Genomic DNA, 24382 nt, shown 5'->3' on the forward strand with positions numbered 1-24382 from the left:
CCCACTCTCAACCCCACGCCGCGTCCACGGTTTAAATTGCAGTAGCTTAAAGACTGAATCCTGAAGAACAGGAATGTGAGATGCACAGTAAGAAGACAGTAACTCGTGTGCCTAGAAGGAGCAGAGGCAGAGTGTGACGGAGTCGGAGTCGGCTGAGAGTGAGAAGGAGCTGCGGCGGAGGGAGAGGGAGGAACCGTCAGATGGGGGGCGGAGAGCAGAGAGCGCAGCATCAGTGATCAGGGGACCAGACATGCCCAGGGACCAGGATGTCACTGCACGTGGTCAGTGGGGATGAGAATTCAGAAAAGCTTTGGCTCTTAGGAGGCTATCAACATTCCAGGGAAGTTTTCGGAAGAGAACACAAGCAGAAGCCAGACTGCACCAGGTAAATTCTGAGTAACCATTTGTCTTGAGGTTGCGAATTCTAATAACAGAGTGGCCCGTCAGGCAGCACAGGCACGCTGAGGGGGCCAGGTGTGAGAAGCAGCAGGGCGTGGGGAGGTCTGTGGCAGGCTGGAGGCCAGTGTTGCCTGGTCCTCTGATTTTCCAAAAGAAGCTAGAAATTCAGAATTCTCTGTGTGATGTCTCCTGATCTCTAAATATTAGTTCAATTTTTTTTTTTAAATAAAATACAGTTGAGGGCTAACTCTCGCACATCTGTGCGCTGACTTGGGCGTACTAGCTAGGATGTTCTGGAATCCTCTTTCCAGAAGGTCAGGTGTGAAATGAGAAGCATCTCAAAGAAGCAGCAGGGTTGGGATGTTTGGGATTGTAACAAACTCACTAAGGAGGAGGATTCACTGGAGAGAGAGAGAGAGAGGCCGAAAATATCAGAGAGCTATCTGGCAAAGGACAGTGCCAGCGAGAGTGGGAAGAATGGGATAAAGAGGCCGATTATAGAAAGAAGAGAAGATGCAAACAGATGGAGTGATAGGACAGTGAAGGGAAGGGGTGAAGGGAGCCCACCTTCAGGTTCGAGGACATGCTGTCTGCCAAGTGGGGTGTCAAAAGGAGCCTGGGAGCCAGAGAGGGACCTGGAAAAGTTTTGTGATGGCTTCTTAGGGCAGTGGCAAGAGTGTGGGGTGATTAGAACTGTGGAGGACCAGCAGCACCCAGCTGACTTTCCTTATCCTTCACTTATCAAGGGAGCATCTGTGTTTGTGATATGACCAGGTGACGCAAATGCACTAGAAAACACGGATTAGAATAAGACTCAGCTGCTGCCTCCAAGGGCCCATGGTCTCGCTGTGGTCTCTGGCTCTAACCTGAGCTGGTGGGCTCGTTTCCCACATTTCATTCATTCACTTGCTACACTCGTCACTTTGCCGCATCTGTGGATTATCTGTAGTATTATTAGCTCAATAGTTCTTTTTAACCATCTCTTATTTTATATATAAAAATAGGAAAACAAATGAAAGATAGAAGAATGAAGCCATATATCATTCCTTGTACTGTTATATTTTATTTTTCCAAATATGCATTTTTTTTTAAAGATTGGCACCTGAGCTAACAACTGTTGCCAATCTTTTTTTTTTCTGCTTTATCTCCACCCCCCATACATAGTTGTATATCTTAGTCGCAAGTCCTTCCAGTTGTGGGATGTGGGACGCCGCTTCAACGTGGCCTGACGAGCGGTGCCATGTCCACGCCCAGGATCCGAACCCTGGGCCGCCGCAGCGGAGCGCGCGAACTCAACCACTCGGCCATGGAGCCGGCCCCCAAATGTGCACTTTTAAAACATACAAAACTTGTTTGACATTTTGTTAAAAGTTCATCTCCATTCCACCTACAGTAATCTTGTCTGTCACCAGTGGAGCATACACCATGTGTTGGGAAAGATGGAGCTAGTTACTTGGTAGAGTTCTTCAGGTCATTCAAAGCAAGAATTTTTCCATGTTGGAATAATTCTGCATGGCCTTGGTCTTTTACTCAAACAGGTCAGCTTTGGTGGCCTGATCCTGAATAAAATGGATAAAGGCAGGCACCTCTTTGTCTGACAATTTTAAAGTGATGCTATTGGAATACCAAGAAGTTTGGAGCTTGACTGCAGAGCCTTCCAAATTAATCTAGTCTGGAAAACAACTAAAACACTGGCAAGGAACAGGAGATGTGTCAGCTGCCCTGCTCGCACTGTTCATATAAAGCATAAAGGTGTGCAGATTATACATGAAAGGTCAGTTCAGCAGAAAAGAAAACATGCCCGACAGTCTCGGGACATGGGAACGGAGGATGGAAGTTGGAGATGCCTCTCGGAGCCCTGGAAGGAGAGGCGCTGGGTGGCAAAGTGCAAATATCATCGCATTTCTGTGGCTGCTGCTTTGTGCTGTGTCTCCAAAATTTGATTGACAAGCCACCGAAAGGCCTGTCTTCCTGAGGAGGATTGACCTGGAAGCAGTTGTACCTTTTTTTTTTAAAGAGCGATCTGAAGGGGAAATGTGCCTCCTTTCCCCTATTTCCCAGTCTCACCCAGGCCACCCCAAACCAAAGCTCTAAATGGAAAAAGTGGGGTGCCGAGTCCTCACGCAGGAGCCGGGGTGCATCGTCATGAATGATGGGGAGCCCAGCAGCTACCGCGTGGCTTGTGCAGGCAGCGTGCTCTGAGCTCCATGTAGGTGAGACCTGCTGTGGGTCACCCTGCCGTCTGGGAAAACATTCCACCCCTGGGGGCACAGCAGATTCTGGGGGTGCGGCGTCAGGCCACGGGGGCCACAGGGCCGTGATGTCAGAGTTGTGGGGTGTCTTGCAGATTTCCAGCGTCTGCAGTGCTGGGAATTTTCAGCCTATTACATCTGTCATCTGTGTTGTAAGTGCAGGAAATCTCATCACTCCTTAAATATCATCATTCTATCCAAGTAGCTTGCAACATACATCATACTCCTTATTGCTTTATGCTGGAGCAGATTATAAACTCACATAAACATGCATTCGAGAGAGGCCTCCTGTTTGCTGTGAGCTCTTTCCCCAGCCTTGTGAATAACCGAGGCCAGAGGCTTGTCACGCAGCATTGTGGGCCAGTAGCCAAGGATGGCCATTGATGCTTGCCCACAGTGTTCTTGGTTTTATCTTCCCCAAGTGTTCTTTTCTGACTGCTTTCATCTCTCTCCTAAGCCTCCCCATTAACCCTCGTGCTAAATATGCAGTTTCATTACTGTTAGAAACCTAAAGATTGAAAGCTAAAGAAAAATCAGTGGCATTACAAAGCATATTCTGGTGATCTTAAAAATCACTTCAGGGGCTGGCCCCGTGGCTGAGTGGTTAAGTTCGCGCTCTCTGCTTGGGAGGCCCAGGGTTTCACCGGTTCGAATCCTGGGTACAGACGTGGCACCGCTCATCAGGCCACACTGAGGCAGCGTCCCACATGCCACAGCTAGAAGGACCCACAACTAAAAGTATGCAACTATGTACTGGGTGCTTTGGGAGAAAAAGGAAAAATAAAATCTTAAAAAAAAAAATATCGCTTCAGTATCAGCAGATATGTTTCAGGGTGCTTCTGGGGTTGTGGGCTCACAGTGTAATCTCTGCAGCTTGCATTGCTGAAATCCAGGTGGACCTATGACCAAATTTGCCACCCCCGCCAAGTTAGATGTAATTCTCTTCCCCACTCAGCTTCATTAATTAAATCATTGACTCTGGCTTGCTGGTAAGGACCAATTTTTACAAGTGTCTCTGATTTCCTGCTAATGGTAACTTTCATTCTTCCTGGAATAGCAGGAAACATTAATTTTGCATTGGACCCAGGAGTCTCAGGGAGCTGGAATTATAGGCACCATCATCCCACCCTTTTCCCCCTCAAAATAAAATGAAATGAAATGAGCAGCAGCCCAGTGGTGAGGCTTGAGGGGTGGGTAATGACAAACAAGAGAAAGGGCATTAATTTCAGGATGGGGACAGCTGCCCTGCACTGTCTCCCTTTGGATTTGGGTTCCTCCAGCATCACGGTGAGTTATTAATATGTATGATCTGTACTTTATTCAAACATTATAAATCTATGCAGAAGTCTGGTGTTTGGGTTTTCCTTTATCGCTTTCATTCTTCTTTCCAGAATTATCTCATTTTGATCGGGAAACTTTTGCATAAAAAGCACACACGGAGAACTCACATTTCCATACCATAAATATTAAAAGGGGGTTAAGCTTTACAGTTTCTTCTCGCATCCCAACGGGAGGAAAGCTGGCCTTCTAATCAGAGGGCCATTATTAATGTGCTTTTTATTCGCAAGCCAAAAGGTAAACTTGAACTTGCGGTGTGAAATTGTACCATGTCACTCCTTTCATTTACTGCATGTAAATTGTGGAACGTTGGCTCTGCTACTTCTTTTGTACGAAGGATTTACTAAAAATGTCTCCGTTATCTGAGTTGTTAAGAATAGTTGGTGGGCTTATTTTTTTGGACCACACCAAGTCCCGATCTTTTTTGGGCATTATGATTAAAATGCTTTTTGCTGGATAATTATAAAGTATGGATTCATCACAGTGAGTCTGATGAGGGAAATGGATAAAGAAAACTTAATGTATGAGTAGCTTTTTAGCTTCTTAGCAGCTTCCTATGTCCTGTTTATCCTCATTTTTGTGAGCATAAAGGAGTAGTCGTACATTTTGGTTCCCATGGAAATACGGAGGGATGCACTTGCTGTCCCGTTTGGTGCTCTGTCTGCTCATCACACGGGATCCGAGGGGGGAGTTCATGATGGGAAATGAGCATGCTAATTGGTGCTCTTTTTTCCTATTTCAGGAAACCTGCCGTATGAATATAAAATAGTGATTGCTGGGAATCATGAACTGACGTTTGATAAGGAATTCATGGCGGACCTCGTGAAACAGGACTACTACCGGTTCCCCTCCGTATCCAAGTTGAAACCAGAGGACTTTGACAACGTGCAGTCCCTCCTGACAAACAGTATTTACCTACAAGACTCGGAGGTGACGGTGAAGGGGTTCAGGATATACGGTGCTCCATGGTAAGTGCTCGTCCCACCGCTTCCCTCCTCTTTCTGGCTCAGCACTAAGAAGGCTGAGCAGACTGGGGGGTTTGCAGTGAAAGGAGAAGGGTGGGAGGAGCCTGGTTGCTGTATTTCCAACATAACCCACATCTGGCCCGGCTGAAAAGCACGGGGGTGTGCTGTGTTCGTTGAGATGCTGATTTCTTGAGGGGAGCTCAGCGGGAGCAGGGCTGTGGCGGGGAGGCTGTTCATGTGACACGGCTGCAAGCGTGCCTGGGACACAGAAGGATTTGGGGCAGGTCACCACGTTACCCTCATGCAGACTCGGCTGCTCTGAACATCGCATTGGCCCTGGTCACTCGGTTCCCTCCCATTTCCACGGCAGCAGTGATGACGTATCTTGCTTCGATTAGGGTTCCTCAAATATTGTTACGCATCAGAACTGCTTGACCAGCCCTGAGGGGACACAGAGTTTGAAGCCATACTCCCTGAGACTGTGGCTCTGCTTCTGGGGTGGAGGCCAGCGCTGCGTGTTTGTAATGGTAACTTTCATTCATTCAGACGAGCCTGAGGCGCAGACCGTGTGGAAGTCAGCGGGCGAGAGCTCGGGAGGATTCTCCGTGCTGAGTTCTGGGAGAGTTGAGGCAGGTGCCTATTCTTTGGGGCCAGACAGGCAGCTTTTTGCTCTTGGCTCTACCAGTTGTTGGTTGTCTGGTTTTGAAGAGGATGAGCTTCGGTTTCTGCCTAAGATGACGAAAGTAATCCCTACTTTAGAGGGCTAGTAAATGTGGAGGGTTCAACTAGTGACGTTTGCAGTGGACTGAGGAGAGGGCTGGCGGTTTGCTGAGGACCGGGACTCTTGTCTTTGGCCCTGGCTCTGCCGCTCAGGGTTTCTGTGAACATGACGAGTCCCTTAGCCCCCAGGCCAGTTTTCCCATCTTTAGCGTGGGAGTGTTAGATGAGAAGATCAATAGCAGAGGAGTCTTGGATGGGTTGATTGATTGACTTTTCGAGGGCTCTGTGTATATAGAGCAGAGCCAGCCTTTGCTCACCCACCCTGGGAAAGGGTCCCAGACCTGCCCCAGGAATTGCTGGCAGAGGACAGACAGGGAGTGCAGCCTGGCCAGCCCACCCAGCAGTGTGGCTTGTCCTCTGTAGAATAGAAAGTTGAGATATTTTCTATAACTTTTTTTCATCTTCACTGGTTAGTATCCAGAAGGACTGATGAGTTGTCCAAGAAGTATATTTCTGTTTAAAATCAACCTGGCAACAATTATGAACTCTTGAGTGCTTAATATATGCCAGGCACTGTTCTAAGTCCTTTCTATCTATCTCATTTTCTTCAAAATACCTTTAAGAGATGGGCACTCTTATGATTCCCACTTGGCAGATGAGAAAACTAAGGCACAGAAAGGTTAAGTCACTGCTCGGGAGTCACACAGAGGCTAAGTGGTGGCGTCCTAATTGGAGTTGAGTGCAGGGGACCTGGTGGGGTTGACAGGTGGTGGTGGCTACAGTCTGCAGTGGTTAATCCACTTTATTAATGTTCCTCAACTCATTCTTTTATATGTGAGATGGTGGTAAGGGCAGGGGAATAAACAGCAGAAATCAGTCCTGTCAAACAGGAGTCTGAGAACTGATCCCGGGGTAATGTAGGATGTCGATACAGTCGTCCCCCCTTAACCACGGGGGGCATGTTCCACGACTCCCCGTGCACGCCTGGAACCACGGATAGCACGGAACCCTACAGAGACTGCGTTTCTCCTACACATACGTACATCTGATGAAGTCTAATTTATAAACTAGGCAGTAAGAGGTTAACAACGTCTCTAATACTAAAACAAAAATTATAACAATATGCCGTGTAGAAGTTCTGTGACTCTCTCTCTCTCGATCTTCCCGCACTGCCCCCGTCCTGTACTGTCCTCTCATTGTACGACACGATGGGGTGGAGTGAGTGAAGGACCCAGGCCTTGTGACGAGCGTTGTTTGCAGACCACGGTTGACCACGTGTAACTGAAACCGCGGATGAGAGGGGAGACTGTGTCAGCTTTTCTGTAAAGGATGGGAGAGAGAGCTTTTCCAGCGTCACAGCTCACTTCGTAATGACGGTGCGCTAGTTGAGGATGACTCTGATGGGCAGAGAAGCTCCACGTGGAGTCAAGGTTACTTTGTCAGTAACTTAAGATGATTTTTGAAAAATCCTTGAAGGGCACAGCACATTTCGGGCCCTTCCTGAACGGGCAGGACGGTCAGAGATGGTCGGATGCTTGCTGAGACGCTGACAGCAACCAGCCTCTTCCCTTCTCTGCTCAGGGTCAGCTCTGCTTAGGACAGGGTTTAGCTAAACCAGAAGACGGCCGTGATGCGTGAGGGGGCGATTTTGGGTCCTGAGGCAGATCTTGCAGCATCTCAAGAAATAAAAAGACGTAGTAATTCAAATATGTGATGGGACGGGGCTAACCTGCTTTTGGTGGTGGTACAAACTTTATGTCTGAGCTGAATTGATACCATTCAAAAATTTCCTATTTTAATATTTAGTATTTTATGTTAAGAAAAATAGGCAGCATTAGTCTTCTGAAATGTTATCCTGAAGTTGTCTTTACGCATAATTTGTTGGGACTTCCACAAAATTTGAACTCTTTCCCGCCAGCCCCTCTCTGCAATGAGGGAGGTCTTGAAAGGGATTTTTGGCTCATCCCTAGGCCTTGGTGGTGGTTGTCTTTTGACCAAGAAGATAGAAGTTGATGACGAGGAACTTCCAGTTTCATGATATATTTTGGAGGCATCAGTAGTTGGGATCGCACTGGGAAGATATGTTGTGAAAATTAATATTTCCAGACTGCTGATAACCAGAGCAGACTCAGGAATGCCCACGTGCGCATTTCTGGCTGGGAGGGCAAGTTCTGCCAGCTTCACCGCTTGCTCAGCCCTGGAGCCTCGGGCGGGTTTCTCGACATCTCCCTCCGCCCCGCTGTCTTCTCGTCTCTAGAGGGGGAGACAGCGACGTTTCTTCCCTCTCGTGCTCGTGATGGGGACAAATGAGTCAGAGCATCTGTGGAACGCGGAGCCAGCACTTGACAGTGTCCGCTCTTACGGATGTGGTGGGGCTGGGGTTCAATCCACTTTACACTTTTGTCCACCCTCACGAGAAGACTGTGCACGGGGAGGAGGGTCGATGCGGTGGTTCCAGCCTGCGTTCAGCCTCCGCTGACTGTGGGACATTGGGCAAGTCACTTAGTGTCCCTGTTCCTAAACATAGGCCATGAGGCCTGCCCTCGCCTCTCTCGTAGGCCACCCACTTAAATGGTCACAGTCAGAATCTTCAGAGTACACCTGTTTGCTGGCATGCTTGATTATTTTGGTATCTCGTACAATTTTTAACCTCTTTCCCTATTGAGAATTTGACTTACAAGCAAAGTTTGGGAGATTTCTTCCAGAATTCCCACTTTCCTCTCTTTAGGAGTCAGGTTTCTCCCTCCCTGTGTTTCACCCACAGGTGAACCTGCCTGGGAACCCATGAGATACTCCAGCCCCAAATAATGTGAACTGATTTAACGTGATTTCCATGCTCTTCCAATGACTTTTCTGGAGGAAATATTAAGTTCTGATTTGCTGAGATTGCTACTGATTTTAATTTAAAAACAGAAATCAGAATGAGAACCTTGATGCTAAGGATTTCCGTCCTGTCGTAGGTTTCTCAAAAGTAATTGCTGTCCGACCAGGAAGAGAACTCTAACTCAGGTCCTTAAAAAAGGCAGAGTGTGACTTGGTTTCGCTCTCGAAGAGGAATATTAGTCCATATTCAGCACGCATTTAAAACTCGTAGCACAGCTGAAGGCTTCCTAAAGACCAGGGAGAATTCCAGCCGTGTCTCCTAATTTACAACTTAGCAGGAATTTGTGTGTGGAGAATAACTTCCAGTCCTCCTGCACACTAGCGTGTTTGCAGCTGGAGTGCGATGCGGGGTACACAAGATCGCCAAGGAGGGGGACTGGGGTGTGGGGTGATGGGTCTCAGAAAACTCAGTGGTCTCCACTGAAAGAGTTGAAAGTGGGGTGCCTTGTCCTGGGAGAAAGGTGCTCCCTTGGAAGGGGACAGGAACTGACGACGTCCTGGGGGCCCCCCCCAGGAGGCCCATGGCAGATTCTGTGGCTTCTGTATACATTCCTTCACCATCTCATTCTTCCAAGAATCTTGAAGAAAGGAATCAGGCATGACATGTTGTCATCTTCGGAGTCACAGTTCAGTCACAACTTTGTCTTAACTCCTTCTGTTTTTCTCCCTCTTTGGGGACAGGAGAAGAGAGTCTTGTGTTGTCAGGCAGCTGGGTCTGCCCGGGACTTCGCTGTCACAACAGGAAAGCTCGTTCATTTTTGACATCCCTTGCTTGGATTGTCTGCCACCGAGATGCTGCCTGATTTCCTCTTGTGATCACTCTTGGCTCTACAATGTCGTTTCCAAAGGCTGAGTGCCGTTAGAGAGAGACAGAACTCTGCTCTGTCAGATCTTAGCCGCTGTGCTGACTGCTTGTCTGGCGGGTGGAGGCGGGGCTGGGGGTTTGAAATCGTCTTTGCATTTTTGGTTACTGCGTCTGTAGCCAGCACTTCAGTGCGAGTGGGTTTCGGTAAACTCACTTGTGGGCCTTGGCATTTAAAGTCTACTGGCCCGTTCTCTTTTCTGATATCAGTTGCTCTTTTGATACTAAGGTGCTGTGTCGAAAAACATGCAGGTAGTAAGGAAGGGCTCAGCTGTACGAGGTCAGAAGTCCACCTTACTTGGCCTGAGCAGAGCGGTTGTGTGGTTCAGCCGAGGCCTGCATTCTTCCCTCTGGGATAGACACGCAGAGCTGGGCTTCCACGGCTTTCAGTGAATGTGAATGGGGCTTTTCTGATGTCCAGGAATTCGATCTCCACGCTGACTAAGGGGCCAGGAACAGAGAGCGCACGTCTGCACGTTAGAGCAGATCCAGGTGTAATTCAGCAGATTTAGTAGCTGTGCAGGAGCGGCCTCAACTTCAGCAGCAGCGTTAGCTCGGGCCTGGGCAGCACGATGCTAAGATGGCAGAAACAGCAGGAGGAAGCCCGTGGAGCTGTGTTTTCAAGGGAAGCGTGAGCAGGGTATGTTTTCCCTCCTTCCTTCCCCTCATTTCCATCATAAACACGTTGAGTTCATTCATTCGTTTAGATGTAATTTTCTCAGCGCTTTTCAAAGTGGGAGCTAAGTGTTGATTCTGGTCTCCCGCAGCATTTATAATTGTGTTTGCATGCACGTTGCTACGAGGTTGCTCACGCCTCCTTGTTCTCAGTGCGATGGTGCTTCGAGTTTATGCCGTGAGGGAAGCTTCAGATGTTTTTGTTTCCAATTAGAAGTTTTGTAATGCATCCTGCATTTTGCTGACAGTCTTAAGTTCTTGAAATAGCGAATGAATTACCAGCAGATATGGAAGAGAGGATGAGAAAACCAATTGGCAGCTCATGCAACAGAACTCAGATTTGGGGGTGGGCAGAATGGGTTCCTTTATTTTATTTTCACAGTCATACTTGGTAATTAACTTGGGAGAAAAAAAAGAAAGAAGGAAGGAAGCATCTCCGCGTTCAGCAGGGAAGTCCTTTCACGCTGCAGAACCAGGCTGCACCGACAGTCCTGGTTCTGCACCACATTTTCGGGGATCTTGGCTTTTAGGGTTCAGGAAGGTACTGGCCCAGGAAAAGGTGTTGTGTGTGTGTTAAGCAAACATGCGCCCTGCTTTTCCCTGGTTCTGTTTGAATGCCGGGCTGGCGTTTCATTTTTCTTGGCGCGGGGCCCGCCTCGGCTCCCCCGTTCTGAGACGGGCGGCTGCTCTGCGGCTCTCGAGTTTCGGGCTGTGTTTACGTTTTTGCCTGTTTCAGAATGCAGCTGACTGCCCTTAAAGCCGCACGGGATCAGATTCACTTCTGGTTTAACAACTGCCCTGTTTATTTGAAAAAGGAGAAAGCAAAACCGATGGCTTTGCTTTCCCCCTGCCATCGATAGCCGCATCAGCAAACCCCGCTTCCACAGCAGCGTCTGCAGAGCTCACGCGGCTGGACCTCCTCCAGCTCCGTCCCCACGCCTGTCCGGGTGCCTCTCTCTGGTGTGCTGGGGCAGGCTGTGCAGAAGGACATGGACGGGCATGTCGAGGTGTCCCTGAGCATTCCCGTCAGCCGTGGGCATAGTTTAAATTCTCCTCCACATTCTGAGGGACAGACTCGGCTAGCAGACAACAGTGAGAATCCCATTTGGATGCTGTGTCCCCCTCAGAGAGCTGTCACCTCCCTTATCTCATTTGGGCTTCACAGCAACTCTAAATAAATAAAATTTAAGTTAAACTAAAATAGTTAAATTAAAGAAACAATTCTAAGCAATTAGAATAGGCAGAGCATGTATCAATAAGAATTAGTAATAGCCAGGTTTGCAAGGGCTTGGGTATCAGGTGCTGCTCCGTTGGCCCCCGGTAGACAGAGGAGGCCAAGATGGAATTTCTGGCAGAGAAGGTGACTTGCCCAGAGTCACAGAGCTGGTCTGGAGGAGAACCAGGCCTACAATCCAGAGTTCCTTTGCCGACTTCTTTACACTAAAACAGGATATCCTGGTGACCTCCGGTGTCCCTCTACTCCTTGACCTGAGGCAACTCAGGAAGTGGCCACTTGAAGACTTGGCTGTTTCCATCTGGTTGCAAAAGAGGCAGAAATCCAGGCCAGCACCCCCGGGGGTTGTTGGCCTCTGTGCGAAGGTGCCTGTAGGGGAAAAGCAGGAATGTCTAGTGGACAGAACAAACAATGATCCAGGATCTTTGGCAGGTGTGCTCCAGAGCCTAGGGTTTTAAAAAGGAACAATCTACCCCTCGGGGTGTCATAACCAGGGATCAGCTCCTGTTCTGCTCCCTGGAGATGATGTCCCCTTCCTTTGTTCACACGTCAGGGGGCAGGTGTCCCTTGCATGTGGCTCTTCCCTCCGACGCACCGAGCAGCAGCTGGGAGGCAGCAGCTGGGAGACAGCAGCCCAGGGCATGAGCACCAGGGAGGAAGTGCTGGCGGTGCACCCCTCTGACGTCAGGCCTGGCGCGGGCCCACGTGCTCCAGAGAAGCTCCCAGCCTTCACATCAAGACCCAGCCGCCAGGCCGCTCCAGGCCAGGTGTTCTCTCCTTGTCTCACGTTACACTGACACTCCTTCCTTTCAACCTGACGTTGCTGCTGGTGGGTGGAAGGAGATTCTAAGTGTGTGTCAGCTCCGTGAGGGCGGGGACCCTGTTGTCCTTGTTCTCTGTGCAGACCCTGGGCGAGCCCAGAGCCTGGCATATGGGGGGGGCTCAGTCCGTATCTGCTGAATGAATGAACAAGGGTGGTGGTGGCAGAGATGTGTCCGTGGCTGATGAACTGAAGGTCTGCACAGATGAGACCCCACCACCGACCCCGGGTTGTAAAAGGAAAGAAAATGTCTCTAATCAAGGTCAGGTGTAGCCATGAGTCTGCAGCAGGACTCAAGATGGCAAAGCCAAACGGACCCAAACGCAGCCCTGAACTGTGTCCGAGTGCATCGTGGACCTGTCCCCGTCCCTCCCCAACACTCGACACAGAGGTGGTGGTTAGTAGAGTGAGGGGTGGGGGTGGTGGTTCACCCCTGACTCGAAGGTGGAGAGAGTTGTCAAAGAAGCTCCCACTGTACTTTTAGGCTCTTTATTGTCCTTTCCTCACCGCCCTCGCCCTCTCCAGAATTCGCCTCTGAGCCCATGGGAGGCTTGTTGGGGACAGGCTGAGCCCCCGTGAGCTCGGGGACGTTCCTGCGACAGTGAAGGCCTTGTTGAGACTGACTGAGCGCCGATTCCTTTCCCTAAGCCATCAGTTGCTCAGGTTGACAGACGCATGGCAGGACCCCCAGCAGGAAGATGCCCTGAAGGCTGTGACTCCCAGGCTGGACATGGCGCACGCAGTTGCCCCCCAGCCTGCCCGCTGACCGCGGGAGGCTGTGGGGTGTAGCGGCCCCAGGCTCGGGCCTTCGGAAACAGCCGTCCCCAGCGAGCTTGAGCCTCAGCTCGTATCACTTAGAACTCATTTACCTCGTTAACGATGATTTCATCTCTCTGAGATGCTTTTCATCTGTCAAATGGGTTTCAAGTGGTAATAGGTGCTATTTATTGAGCGTCGCCCTAATATAGGTGCATCGTGTAATGTGTTCTTAAGCCTCACGACAACCCTACAAAGAAAGTAATATTACCCTCATTTGGGAGATGGTAAAATTGAAGGTTGGAGAAGTTAAATAACTTGGGTGCGAGGACACTCTTTTCCTGACTAGAGGACCTGGAGGTCAACGCAAAGCCTTTCTGTTTTTCACTGCTCAGTACAGGTTGCCCCCGTATCCAAAAGTAGGGCATTCCTGTGAAACCTTCTGTAGCTGAAATGGTGTAAAGAGGCAACTGCCATTCACGTATACGGGAGAAAGTTTTGAGCGTTCCCAGGCTCAAAAAATTAACCTGGCAGAATAAGCTGAGAGAAAGCACGGACGCAGTTCAGAGCTGTGGCGGCTGGACACTGAGGTGCTTTCCACACGAGTGAAAATCCTCCAGTTAGTGAAACCGGGTGCTCACGTGGGTCTTGCATGAAAGCCAAGCTGTGTAAAGCGAACTTTTGGAGAGTGGGGGAGACCTCCACGTGTTTCATGGGATCAAAATGTGATCATCAGGTACGTTAAGGTCCTGGCACTTAGTAAATGCTCAGTAAATGTTATTGTCTTCCCCAAAAGGTAGCAATTGCGTGGCTTTGTAATGGCTATTATTTTTTGGGTTTTTTTTTTTTTTTTGACGATGGTGTATATACCAGAGTGGAAGAGAAGCTAAAAGGGGCTGAAATGAGGTGAAGAGGAAACTTGGCCTAGGGAAATGGTCAACCCTGTGTGCGTGTGTGTGCGTGTGTGTCTGTGCACGTCTGTGTGTCTGCGTGTGTGTGTGAGAGAGGGAATTTTCCAAAGCAAATATTGTACAGTGTCTTTGCACTGGCAAGGTGCTTATGATCTGGATGCACGGAAACTGCTTAGGAAGGGAGCCCATCTGCGGGCTGCGTGTGGTCCAGAGATGTGGAGGAGTGAATAGATGTCTGTTAAACAGAGACGTTAAGGTCACTTTAACGTGGAGCATCATTTTAAATGTGTGGGTAGCGCTTGGTAGTGTTTTCACCCAGGAGAAGGAAGGTACCTTGGATGGGGACTGTAAACTGGGTATGGAATGTTTGCGAGGGCTGCTCAGACGGGAAGCTGGTGGGAAATCTGAAATCCTCTGGGTTGGCAGAGTGTGTCTGCGTTCTGCGAAGGACAGAAAAGATGGGAGCAAGTCTGCATTAATGCAAGAAAGGATATAGAAGGACGGTTTCCTCAAGTATTAGCAGAGATCGGCTTCTTGAAAGCACAAATACAGTCGCTATGACTAATACTGTTCAGGTATGAAGTTTGCAGCAAAAAAGGAAAAGGCAACAAAGAGAAGCACCTCATCTACTAAAGGGCGTTAGAGGAAGGGGGAAGGACAGGCCCGACTAAGACTCTTCCCAGGGTGAAATTCCCCAAGGCAGCGTCTGAAGGTGCCGGTGGTATTCCTGGGTAATTTGGACGCTTGCTGGCCTCATGTCGGGCCTGGTGGGTTTGGGATGGATCTCATTCAATAAAAAGTGGGGTTAACGTTTCATATGAACCTTCAGCAAATCAACATCGGGGACCAAGTAAAACCAGCGCTGTGTTTGTAAAAGAACAGAAAGGTCACAGTCGACACGCTGATTTTCCACTCTTTCCTAAAATCGCCTATGCCCTTCTTTTACATATTATGTACAAAATGACTGCACATAAAACTGAGCGCCTCTGATGCTGCCTGGCTCCATACGTGGGGATTCCCGTTTTTCTCACGACCTTTCGAGCTGCCGTATGTATTGGAATTATGGGACCTGTCAATTTTCCCACTGAATCCCGTGAGCGGTCCTGACTCTCCGTGCCGCACAAGGCTCGAGAGCAATGGAAAGTGAATTGGAGTGCTGTGTTTCTAGAGAGACGATTATCGAAGACAGAAGCTAGAAAAACACGGTTTTTATTGTTTTAATGATTTAGAAGTCCAACCCTCAAATGACTAGGCATCCGTGGGCCTCTACTTTTATTGTGAATCAGGAACCAACAGAAAATACCTTCTTGCTTTGATCTCCCCAGAACAAAATACAAGATGCTGCTGTAAAACCTAATGAGAAATTGCTGATGGCAAAACTCGCCGGATGGATGCTGTTGGGAATCATTAGCCGCCTCCCCGTCCTTTTTCTTCTCCTTTGGTGTTAGGGCTTAAGAAAAAAAGTTGTGGAAAAGAAATTTAGGAAACTCAGTTTGTGGGTCATATTATTTAAATAAAAATACGTTGCAAGCGTTTGAGAATGAGGATTTTAGGCTTCTGTCTCTGTTACTAAATATTCTTTAGTGCTTCCTGCTTTTTCAGATGAAATGGCAAAGATTAGTTCCTTCTTTTATCCAAATTCAGCGTCTCCCTTAAGCAGCTCTAATCCTGTAAGGAGAAGTACTTAACCTGTAGGACCAGCAGGATGAATGGGAACTGGGAGAATCCTAAACGTGTGCGCAGTGCTGGCCCTGACTCCGAGCTTGTGAACAGCCCTCCCCAGGGGCCGTTCCTGTGCTGGCGGCTGCAGCTCCAGACGCACACGGAGGGGCCAGGGCCTTATCAGGTACTGAGCGCCTTCCTGCATTCAGACAGGCGGAGTGTGCCCTTCAGGATTGCTAGTAAAGGGAAGTCACAGACCAAGAGGTATCAGTTTTTAAGGTTGTTGCCATAGGACTTAGCTTATGTGGAGCTTGAACTCCACTCTGACAGCTGCCGAGAAGAAAGGTCACTTCCATGGAAATGTTGAAGTTTGGCTGGCCTGTGAACCTCCGTCTTAACTGTGCCCTGACGTCTCTGTGAGATTTTGTAACTGTGCTATTTGTGATTTCCGTTATAAGTTTGTTTTTACTTGTTGATTGTTGCAATAAACAGAATAAACGGATTATTGCTAAGGCAGAGTACAGATATGCCAGAGAAGATCCATTCTCTTTGTCTTTTGAATCAAATTCTCTTCTTCTGAATGAGACGAGGAGCTTTGTTTTCCTGGGTTTCTACAAGTAAGAGTACAAAAAAAAAAAAAGGAAAATAGTTACTGCAGAAAATCATCAAGTATAGAAGTCGTGCAAAAGGTAGACTTCTCAGTTCCTAGAGAGTCTGTTTGCCAGGCTGTGTGGACTCTCCTCAGTCACCCAGGTGCTCACGTAGATGCGGATTTTACGATTCCAGTGAAAATTCACGCCTTCACCTGGTTTTAGGCATTCAAAAGCAGCATTGGTCGTCAGACAGCAATGGTATGTTTTTCTTCTTATATTTTGCAGCAAGCATTTCAAAAGCCATATCCCCACCAAAAATGTACAGAGAGATCATAACATAATAAAAAAAGTATATAAGTGCACAGAGAAAATGAAAACTGAGAGGTAACACGCCACGTATGGCAGCGATTTTCACTTAGGAATGCTCTTTCTTTCTCACTCTAGTTTCCTGGGGTTTGCTATGTTCTTACAGTGGGTAAACCTTATTTTTATGGTGGAGGAGAAAGGCCCCATTCTCTAGTTGTAAAATGGGAATGGGTGAGTGGACATTGGCCCTCTCTTTCTAACTTCTGGCTGTCGTTGTGTGTGAGGTCCTTGTGTATTTGTGGACCTGCACATGTGCACACACTTCTCAGGGCCCCCGTGTGACAGGCCACTGCAGAATATGGCAGGGGGGTGTCTGTCCTCATCCACAAGTGCTGAGGTTTGCCCTGCCAAGATGGAGGTTCCCTGAGAGTGAGCCCTGGAGCCCTGTGTCGTTCTGCTGAAAATTTCATTTCCTCCTTGAAATCAGCATCTCCTAAGAAGGTGGGACCTTGAAGCTTGTTTGGGCTCTGGGCTGACTGAGGGTGCCCCAGCCTCTGGTGCTGTATCGTGACTCACCCCATGTGGCTTCCTGGGCCGGGGCTGTGGGTCTGGCCTTCGGGAAGCCTGGCGTCTACCTTCGCTTATTCGTATTCCAGTGCGGTACCCTCCCCTCCTCTCCTGGGTCTTTGTTCTGTTAATCTGCAAAACAGGGCTCAATTTGTGATTAGCCCTCGCAGCCCATTTCTGCTAATCAGTCTGCAGAACAGGTCGACGTGGTCGCCTTTGTGCATCGCTCAACGCCCTCTCCTCTCCTCGCTAGGCTGCCGAGGGCTGCTCCTTTGCCTGAACCGGGATGGTGGGGGGAGGAGGGTGGAGGGTGGAATTCGGTTTTTATATGCTGACTGCATTGTCTAGAAAGAAAATGCCGTTTGAAAAGACAACAAGGAAATGCTAATGTCAGCTTGTAGAGCTGTGTTTAGGGAGGAGGAAAAGTTTATAGAAAATATCACTCGTGTCGCCTGGATGAGTTGCACAGTAAACTGCGTAGTGTAGGGACCAGAAGAGAAGGCAGTGTTCGCATGACAGGGTCTGGGAGTGTGGTGTCAAGCACAGGCTGCCTGTTAACAATAATTTCCCGTGTGTTTGAAATGTGATTCTCTTTTGATACTTAAAGTGGCAATGTCATCCTTTTAGCTACAGTATTGAGTAATTCTAAGAAGACAACACAATTTTGTGAATTTCCTTACGTTTCACCTGCCCGAGATTAAAATTATTCCACCTGTGAGGTTGGGAAGACTCTGAATCTCAATTTTCTTATCTTTGTTTTCCGGGGACCAGCCCTGACCTAACTGTGGAGACAGAGCGTGGGTTAACTGACTGATGATTATAAATTGCTTCGGAAAATGCTCATTATCACCGTTTCAAAAATTCTGCTAACTCTAATGTGCCAAGGAGAGAATGGCTGGAAAAGAATTTTAACACATAACTTTTCCCAGTGACAGCGACACGGTGGGAAAAACAGTTTTCTATCGGAAGTTGTCCTTTGCATCTCTAAAATTCTCTAGTAAATTTCAGCATTCATTACTTGTGAAAACCTCACCACCCCGCCCCCCCTCAAAAAAATCTGTTAAAGACTGTGCAAGGAGCAAACTGTCAGAGTCCCAAATTAAATTTGTCGTCAGTGATAAATTTAGTGTTGTAAGATACTTTACTAAGTGCTTCAGCTTGATTTATTGGTTTTGTTAACAAGAGTATATTATGTCTCGTGCAGAACTTAACAGAAGCAATTTCTGACTAGACCTTCCTTGATTAAAAAAAATGAAGTCTCACTTTAGTTGGGTGGTAATTATTTTAGTACTAAATTGGAAGGTAAGCACACTGCAGTCCTGTCATTAATGTATAAAGAAAGAAAAATGTCACAGTGTGAAAGGGAAGACATTTAATGGTTCTAGCTCTTTCTTTCTGCATATCCTTCCTTCCCTTTGTGTGTGCCTGAGCAGCTAGGCTGTTTTCCTGGATGGGGCGAAGGTTGCAGCCCCCGCGTAGATAACCGCTAATGAGTGTCAGGATTCAGCTGCTAATTTGAAAGGCTTTGTGGCTCTTTTACCCCAGACACTGGCAGCTTCATTAGACTCTGCTTTGTCCAGCCCGACCTTTGCTGGCCCCTGGATCACAGCTAAATATCAATATTACACCAACACCCTCCCGGTTGGAAGGGTCCAGACCTGACTCCTTTGGTGCGTATCTTATCAGAGTCTGCTGCTGATAGAAACTTGGGTGCCTCTCTAGCAGGCTGCATTATTAGGATTACCGTCCCCAGAGAGGCCCTCTTTCCTCACACCCATAGGCGTGTTCCCTTGATTGGAGATTGGAATTTTAGAGCAATTAGCAAATTTCTCTGTCCTTTTTTTTTTTTTAAAATGTCCTTTTGTAAGGCATAGCTTTTAAAATGTGTTTTTCTGTCTGGTTCAGTGAAAGCAACGAAAAGGGTTTTTTTCCTTGACGTGGGAAAGGAAGATACACACAATTTATTATTGACAGCGTCAAATAAGAAAAAAAGAATCTAACGGTATTTTTCGCTCTGGGGGTTCGTCTTTGGGAGTCAGCCAGACGGTGGGCAGGTGGAAGGGAGCTTGCTCGTGCTCTGTTAAATATCCTGAGAACAAAAACGCTGGCTTGATTTGTCAAGCTTTTGGCTGTGGGGAAGGAAAGCCTTTTTTTTCCAGTGATGTTGTTTGTAGCTTCTCCCTCTACTGTTCTCAGTTCCCAGGGGAATTACTCTGCGTTGGTTGTAACATCCCCCATCTTTGCTCTGAAGCAGTGGTCAGGTGGCCCTGTCTTCTGCCTCGGTGTGTGATTATCAGCCAGGAAAGTAAATCTTTCTGAACTTCTTTTTCATTGGTCCGATCTTCCAAGCCAGGCCTCCAGTGATCTTATTTTGAAGGGGTTTGAGTTCTCCTTCCTTTTTTCAGAGACTCATAAAATTAGAGATGGGAAAGAGCTCTCTGACTGCGTCACTTTTTCCACCCCTTGGGCCAGTGTCATGTCCATCCCTCGAGCATGTTCCCTGGAGTTCCATTCAGCCTCGTTTAAGGATACCAAGACCAGAGAGGCTTCTTGTCCAGGCCCCTCTGGGAAAACGTCCCACGGTCCTTGCCGTGTGGAAATGCTTCTAGGCATTCGAGCTGAGGTTTCCTCCTCCTTCAAGAGTACTGCAGCTTCTCAGTTCAGTCTCTTTTCTCCTCAGTCCTTGCTTCTAAACCCTCAGGAACTTTTCCTGTCTCCGTCAAACAGCTTGTGCGTATTGTCAACTGAGAAACAATACACACATGTGTGATTTTGTTTTTTATCCTTCTCATTCAAAACGACATTATTTAGGGGGTTTTCTCATTATTAACCGTGTGTCTAAGAGGTGCCTAAATTTGAATGGTCCATAAATTTTACCTATAAATGAATCTCATAAACCCACTGTCATTTCATAGACCCTGTGACGAGAGCTTCTCAGAGTCTTGTCGGGATTGAGACTTCTCAGGAGTCTACGGACAAGATGAGGACTCTGTGAACATTTGTTTTTTGATGGACAGAATTAAATTACTCAGAGTCCTTGGTTCATGACACACTGTCATCACTGGTCTGTGCATAGCCCTTATTATCATGTTATTTGTCCACTTATGAATAATGTAGTGAGCATCCATTAACCCACTCCACAGCCAGAGAACTAGAACACTGACAATAATCTGTATTTGTCTCTGTGATGTCCCCTCTCTTATCGCTCTGCCATCCTTTTCTGGGGATACGTTAATTTGAATTTTGTCTTTATCATTCTTTTGCTTACTTAAAAGATTTGTCTTCACACACATACACACACACACACACATCTAAACAATATATGGTTATTGGTTTTAAACTTTATAGGAAAGATATTATGGGTTTCTGCTTTTGTTATGGAGAAATAAGCTCCTAATAGATTGAAACTCCCACAAATACCTGTAAACTCTGCAAAAGCAAAAAATAACTACCTAAGGGCTTTGGAGAATAAACACAAACAGATAGGTTTTTGGAGAGGAGTTGAAACTTGGCGGAAGCGACTGGCATAGCATGAATTTTCCATTTCTGTGGTTTTGCCCTGAGGGCAGCCACAGGTGGGTCAAGTTATGGCATAGAGGGGTGGCTGAAACTCCAGCAGAGAGCCAGCGTTCTCCTGGCAGGAGGAGCCATGTGGAGGAGTTCAGAGTAATTAGAACCACAGAGAGTGAGGGGGAAATCCTGGAAAAAATAGAGTCAATTAAGAGGAACAGCAAATTTTGCATCTAACCTCTGCCTGAGTCTCTGGCCGATTCCGGAGCCGGGCGTCGTGGGCAGACTGTAGGCAGCCTGCACTGAGGTCTGAGCTACTGCCGACCACAAGCGTGGCAGTTTAGAGTTGGAGTCTAACCAAGTTAATCGCCTGCTCCAAGAAATCACCAACACTCTTCTGAGAAATCTAACGGAATCCAGAGTCTCCACCATATAACATTCAAAATCTCTGCTATTGCTTGACGTGTGAAGAGCCAGCGTAAGGTGACCTGTTGTCTAGGGAGAAGCAGTCACAGAGGCCCGCCTTGAGATGACTCTGCTATCAGAAGGATCCGACAAGGATTTGAAAACAACTGTTATAATTATTCTGAAAGGAAAATGAATGAAAAGTTAGGAAACCTCAGAAGTGAAATGAAAAATAATGAACCAGATGGAAATTTTGGAACTGAAAAAATGTAATGCCTAAATGCATCGTTCACTACGTGGGCTTAAAGCAGATGGACTGACAGAGAAAAGAGTGAGTGGACCTGATGGTAGATTAATAGAAATTATACAGTCTAAAGAAAAGCATGAAAAATTATGGAAAAAGTTAACAGCCTCAGGCATCTGTAGGACAGTATCAAAGATCTAATATGCACGTAATTTGAGACCTGTAGGAGAGGATTCCAGAGAAGAGAGACAAAATGTTATCTGAAGAATAATGCTCCAAAGTCCTCAAATTTGGTGAAAGACGTAAACTTACGGATTAGGAAGATTTCCCCAAACAGGGAAAATATCAAGCATGCGGTGCCTAGAAATATCATAGATTGCTGAAAACTGAAGAAAATGAGAAAACTGTTAAGGCTGAGATGAAAAACAACATATTACATATAGGAGAACAAGGATTTAAAAGGCATCAGGTTTCTCATGAGAAACGGTGAAGGTCAGAAAACATGAGAAGAACTTCTTTAAAAAGCTGAAAGAAAAAAAACGTGAACCCAGAATTCTACAGCCAAGGAAAACATCCTTCAAGAATAAAAGCAAAATAGCAGCATTTTTCAGGTAAAGGAAATCAAAGAAAATTTATTGCCACCAAACCCACAACACGAGAAACACTAAAGGAGGTTCTTAGGCTGAAGGGAAGTGATACTGGAGGGGAACATGCATCTTCAAGAAGGGATGAAGAGCATCAGAAATGGCTCATATCTCAGTGAGCGTAAAAACATATCTTTCCCCACTGATTTTTTTCAAAAACACCGTGGCTGTTTAAAGCAAACGTTAGATATCTTGTGCTTATAACATTTATAGATGTAACACATGTGACACCTATGTCACAGCACGGTGAGGAGAGCCACGGCTGCAAGACGTCTACATTTTATGTGAAGAGGTGCATGTTGACTCTGAGTGGGCTGTAGAATGGAATCCCAGAACAACCCCGGAACACATAATATACAGAGGTGTAGCTTAAAAGCCACCTATCAGATGGAATTCTAAAGACAATGTTAAATAATATCAAAGAAGCCAGGAAGGGTGAACAAAGGAACAAAAAACAAAGAGGACAGACAGAAAACAAATAAGAGGTGACCTGCATCTACTCATGTGAATAATTACATTAAATGAACTTAAAAGGCAGAGCTTATCTGGCCAGATGAGAAAACAGCTGTGTGCTGTTTACAAAATACCTTTTAAATAGAAAGACACACTTTAAATAGAAGGACTCACTTTAAATATAAACAAATAAGTTGATGTAAATGGATGGGAAGGAATGTAGCAGGCAAATGGAAGGCACAGGAAGGCTGGAACACTCTATTAATATCAGATAAAATAGACTTTAAGAACAGAATTACCATAAATAAAGAAGGACATTCCTAATGATAAAAGGATCAGTTCATCAGTAACAGTCACAAATGTGTATGTGCTTAGCTTTGGACCTTGGAAATATGTGAAGCAAATATTAATAGTGTTAAAGGGAAAAAATAGACAATTCCATGATCATAATAGATATTAACACATCTCTCTCCTTAATTAATTGTAAAACTAGACCAAAAAAAAATCAGTAAAGCACAGAGGATCTGAACAGCATTGCTACCTACCTAGACCCAGTTGTTATTCTGGAGCAAGCACTTCACCCAACAGTGACGGGAGGTACATTCTTTTCAAGTGCACATGGTACTTGCACCAAGGGGGACCGTATGCCGGACCAAACCCCAAATTTCAGTTAATCTAAAAGGATTGAAATTACAGAGTATATTCCCTCAACACAATGGAATTTAGTTAGAAGTTAACAAGAAGATGTATTTGAAAACTCCAAATATTTGGAAATTAAGCAGCAAGTTTCACATGAGTCAAAGAAGAGCTCCCCAAATTTAGAAATGATTTCCAATTGAATAGTAATGAAAATACAACGTGTTGCAACTTTTAGAATACAGATAAAGCATGGGGTCGAGGGAATTTCTAGCTTTAATGTTTATATTAGAAAAGAATAAAGACCCCCAGCCGGTTACTGCAGGCTCCATCTCAGGAGCCTAGGAAAAGACAGCAGAAACAACTCCAGCCTGAGTAGGATGAAGGAGTTCCCAAAGTTAAGAGCAGAAATCAGTGGGCTAGAAAACAAGGTAACAAAGCTAAAACTCATTCTTTGGAAAGATCAGCAAAATTCATAAAGCTCTCCCTAATGATCGAGAAGAGAGAAGATATAAATCACCAATATCAAGAGTGAACTAGGAGCTATCACTACAGATCTTATAGAAACATAAACATAATAAGCGAATATGATGAGCAACTTTACACCAATAAACGTAAATGAAATGGACAAGTTAAAATAAATACAATTTACTAAAAAAGACACAAGATAAAACATAAAATTTGAATAGTCCTATATACAACAATGAAATTGAATTTATTTTCCAAAACCTTCTCAACAAGTAAACTCCAGGCCCAGATGGCTTTACTTATGAATTTTATCTAACATTCAAAGAAGAAATATCAAACTCTTGCACAAACTCATTCTGAAGTTAGAAGAAGGAATACTTCCCAACTCGTGTTATGGCCAGCACAACATTAGTGCCAAAATCTAACAAAGACATTACCAAAAAACAAAAATTACATGAAAATATGCCTCATGAACAGGCACAAAAACATATGACAAAGTTTAGCAAATCAAACCCAACAACAATTAGAAAGGTCACTATATTATAGCCAATTTGGATTTATCCCAAGAATTCAAGATGGGTTTAACATAAAAAAAATCAATGTAATTCACCCTAATAACAGAATAAAGGAGGAAAACTGTGTGATTCTTTCAGTAGATACAGAAAGAGCATTTGAATGAATTCAACACTCATTCATAATACAGACTCTCAGCAACTAGGAGCAGATGGGAACCCCATCAGTCTGACACGGGGCCATAGCCTACAGTTACCATCCTAGTTAATGGTCACGATTGAGGGCGTTCACACCAAGATCAGAGCAACGTCAGGATTCCTGGGCTCACACTTCTATTCACAATTTTTTGGAGGCCTTAAACAGCATAATAAAACACACACAAAAAGAAATATTGGAAATGAAGATTGTCAAGGAAAAAAATAAAATAGTCTCTCTTTGTGTGTGACATGGTTGTTAATTTAGAAAATTCTAGGGAATCTACAAAACAGCAAAATTGTAAGGAATCCTCTAAGAATCTAGAATTAAGAAGAGAATTTAGCAAGGTTACCGGGTACAGGGCTAATGTA

At 46.1% G+C, this 24382-nt stretch overlaps 1 protein-coding gene across 2 annotated transcripts in view; it reads left to right on the plus strand.

Moving 5' to 3' along the window:
* The window catches only part of MPPED2 (metallophosphoesterase domain containing 2), a 169325-nt gene that overhangs the window by 80928 nt on the left and 64015 nt on the right, over nucleotides 1-24382 (plus strand). For both annotated transcript variants that reach the window (XM_046684614.1, XM_046684615.1), the window contains exon 4: nucleotides 4732-4957. In XM_046684614.1, coding sequence (XP_046540570.1) covers nucleotides 4732-4957 — 226 coding nt within the window. The remainder of the gene's footprint in view (nucleotides 1-4731; nucleotides 4958-24382) is intronic.

Source organism: Equus quagga, chromosome 14, assembly GCF_021613505.1.
Source record: "Equus quagga isolate Etosha38 chromosome 14, UCLA_HA_Equagga_1.0, whole genome shotgun sequence".
Taxonomy (NCBI): domain Eukaryota; kingdom Metazoa; phylum Chordata; class Mammalia; order Perissodactyla; family Equidae; genus Equus; species Equus quagga.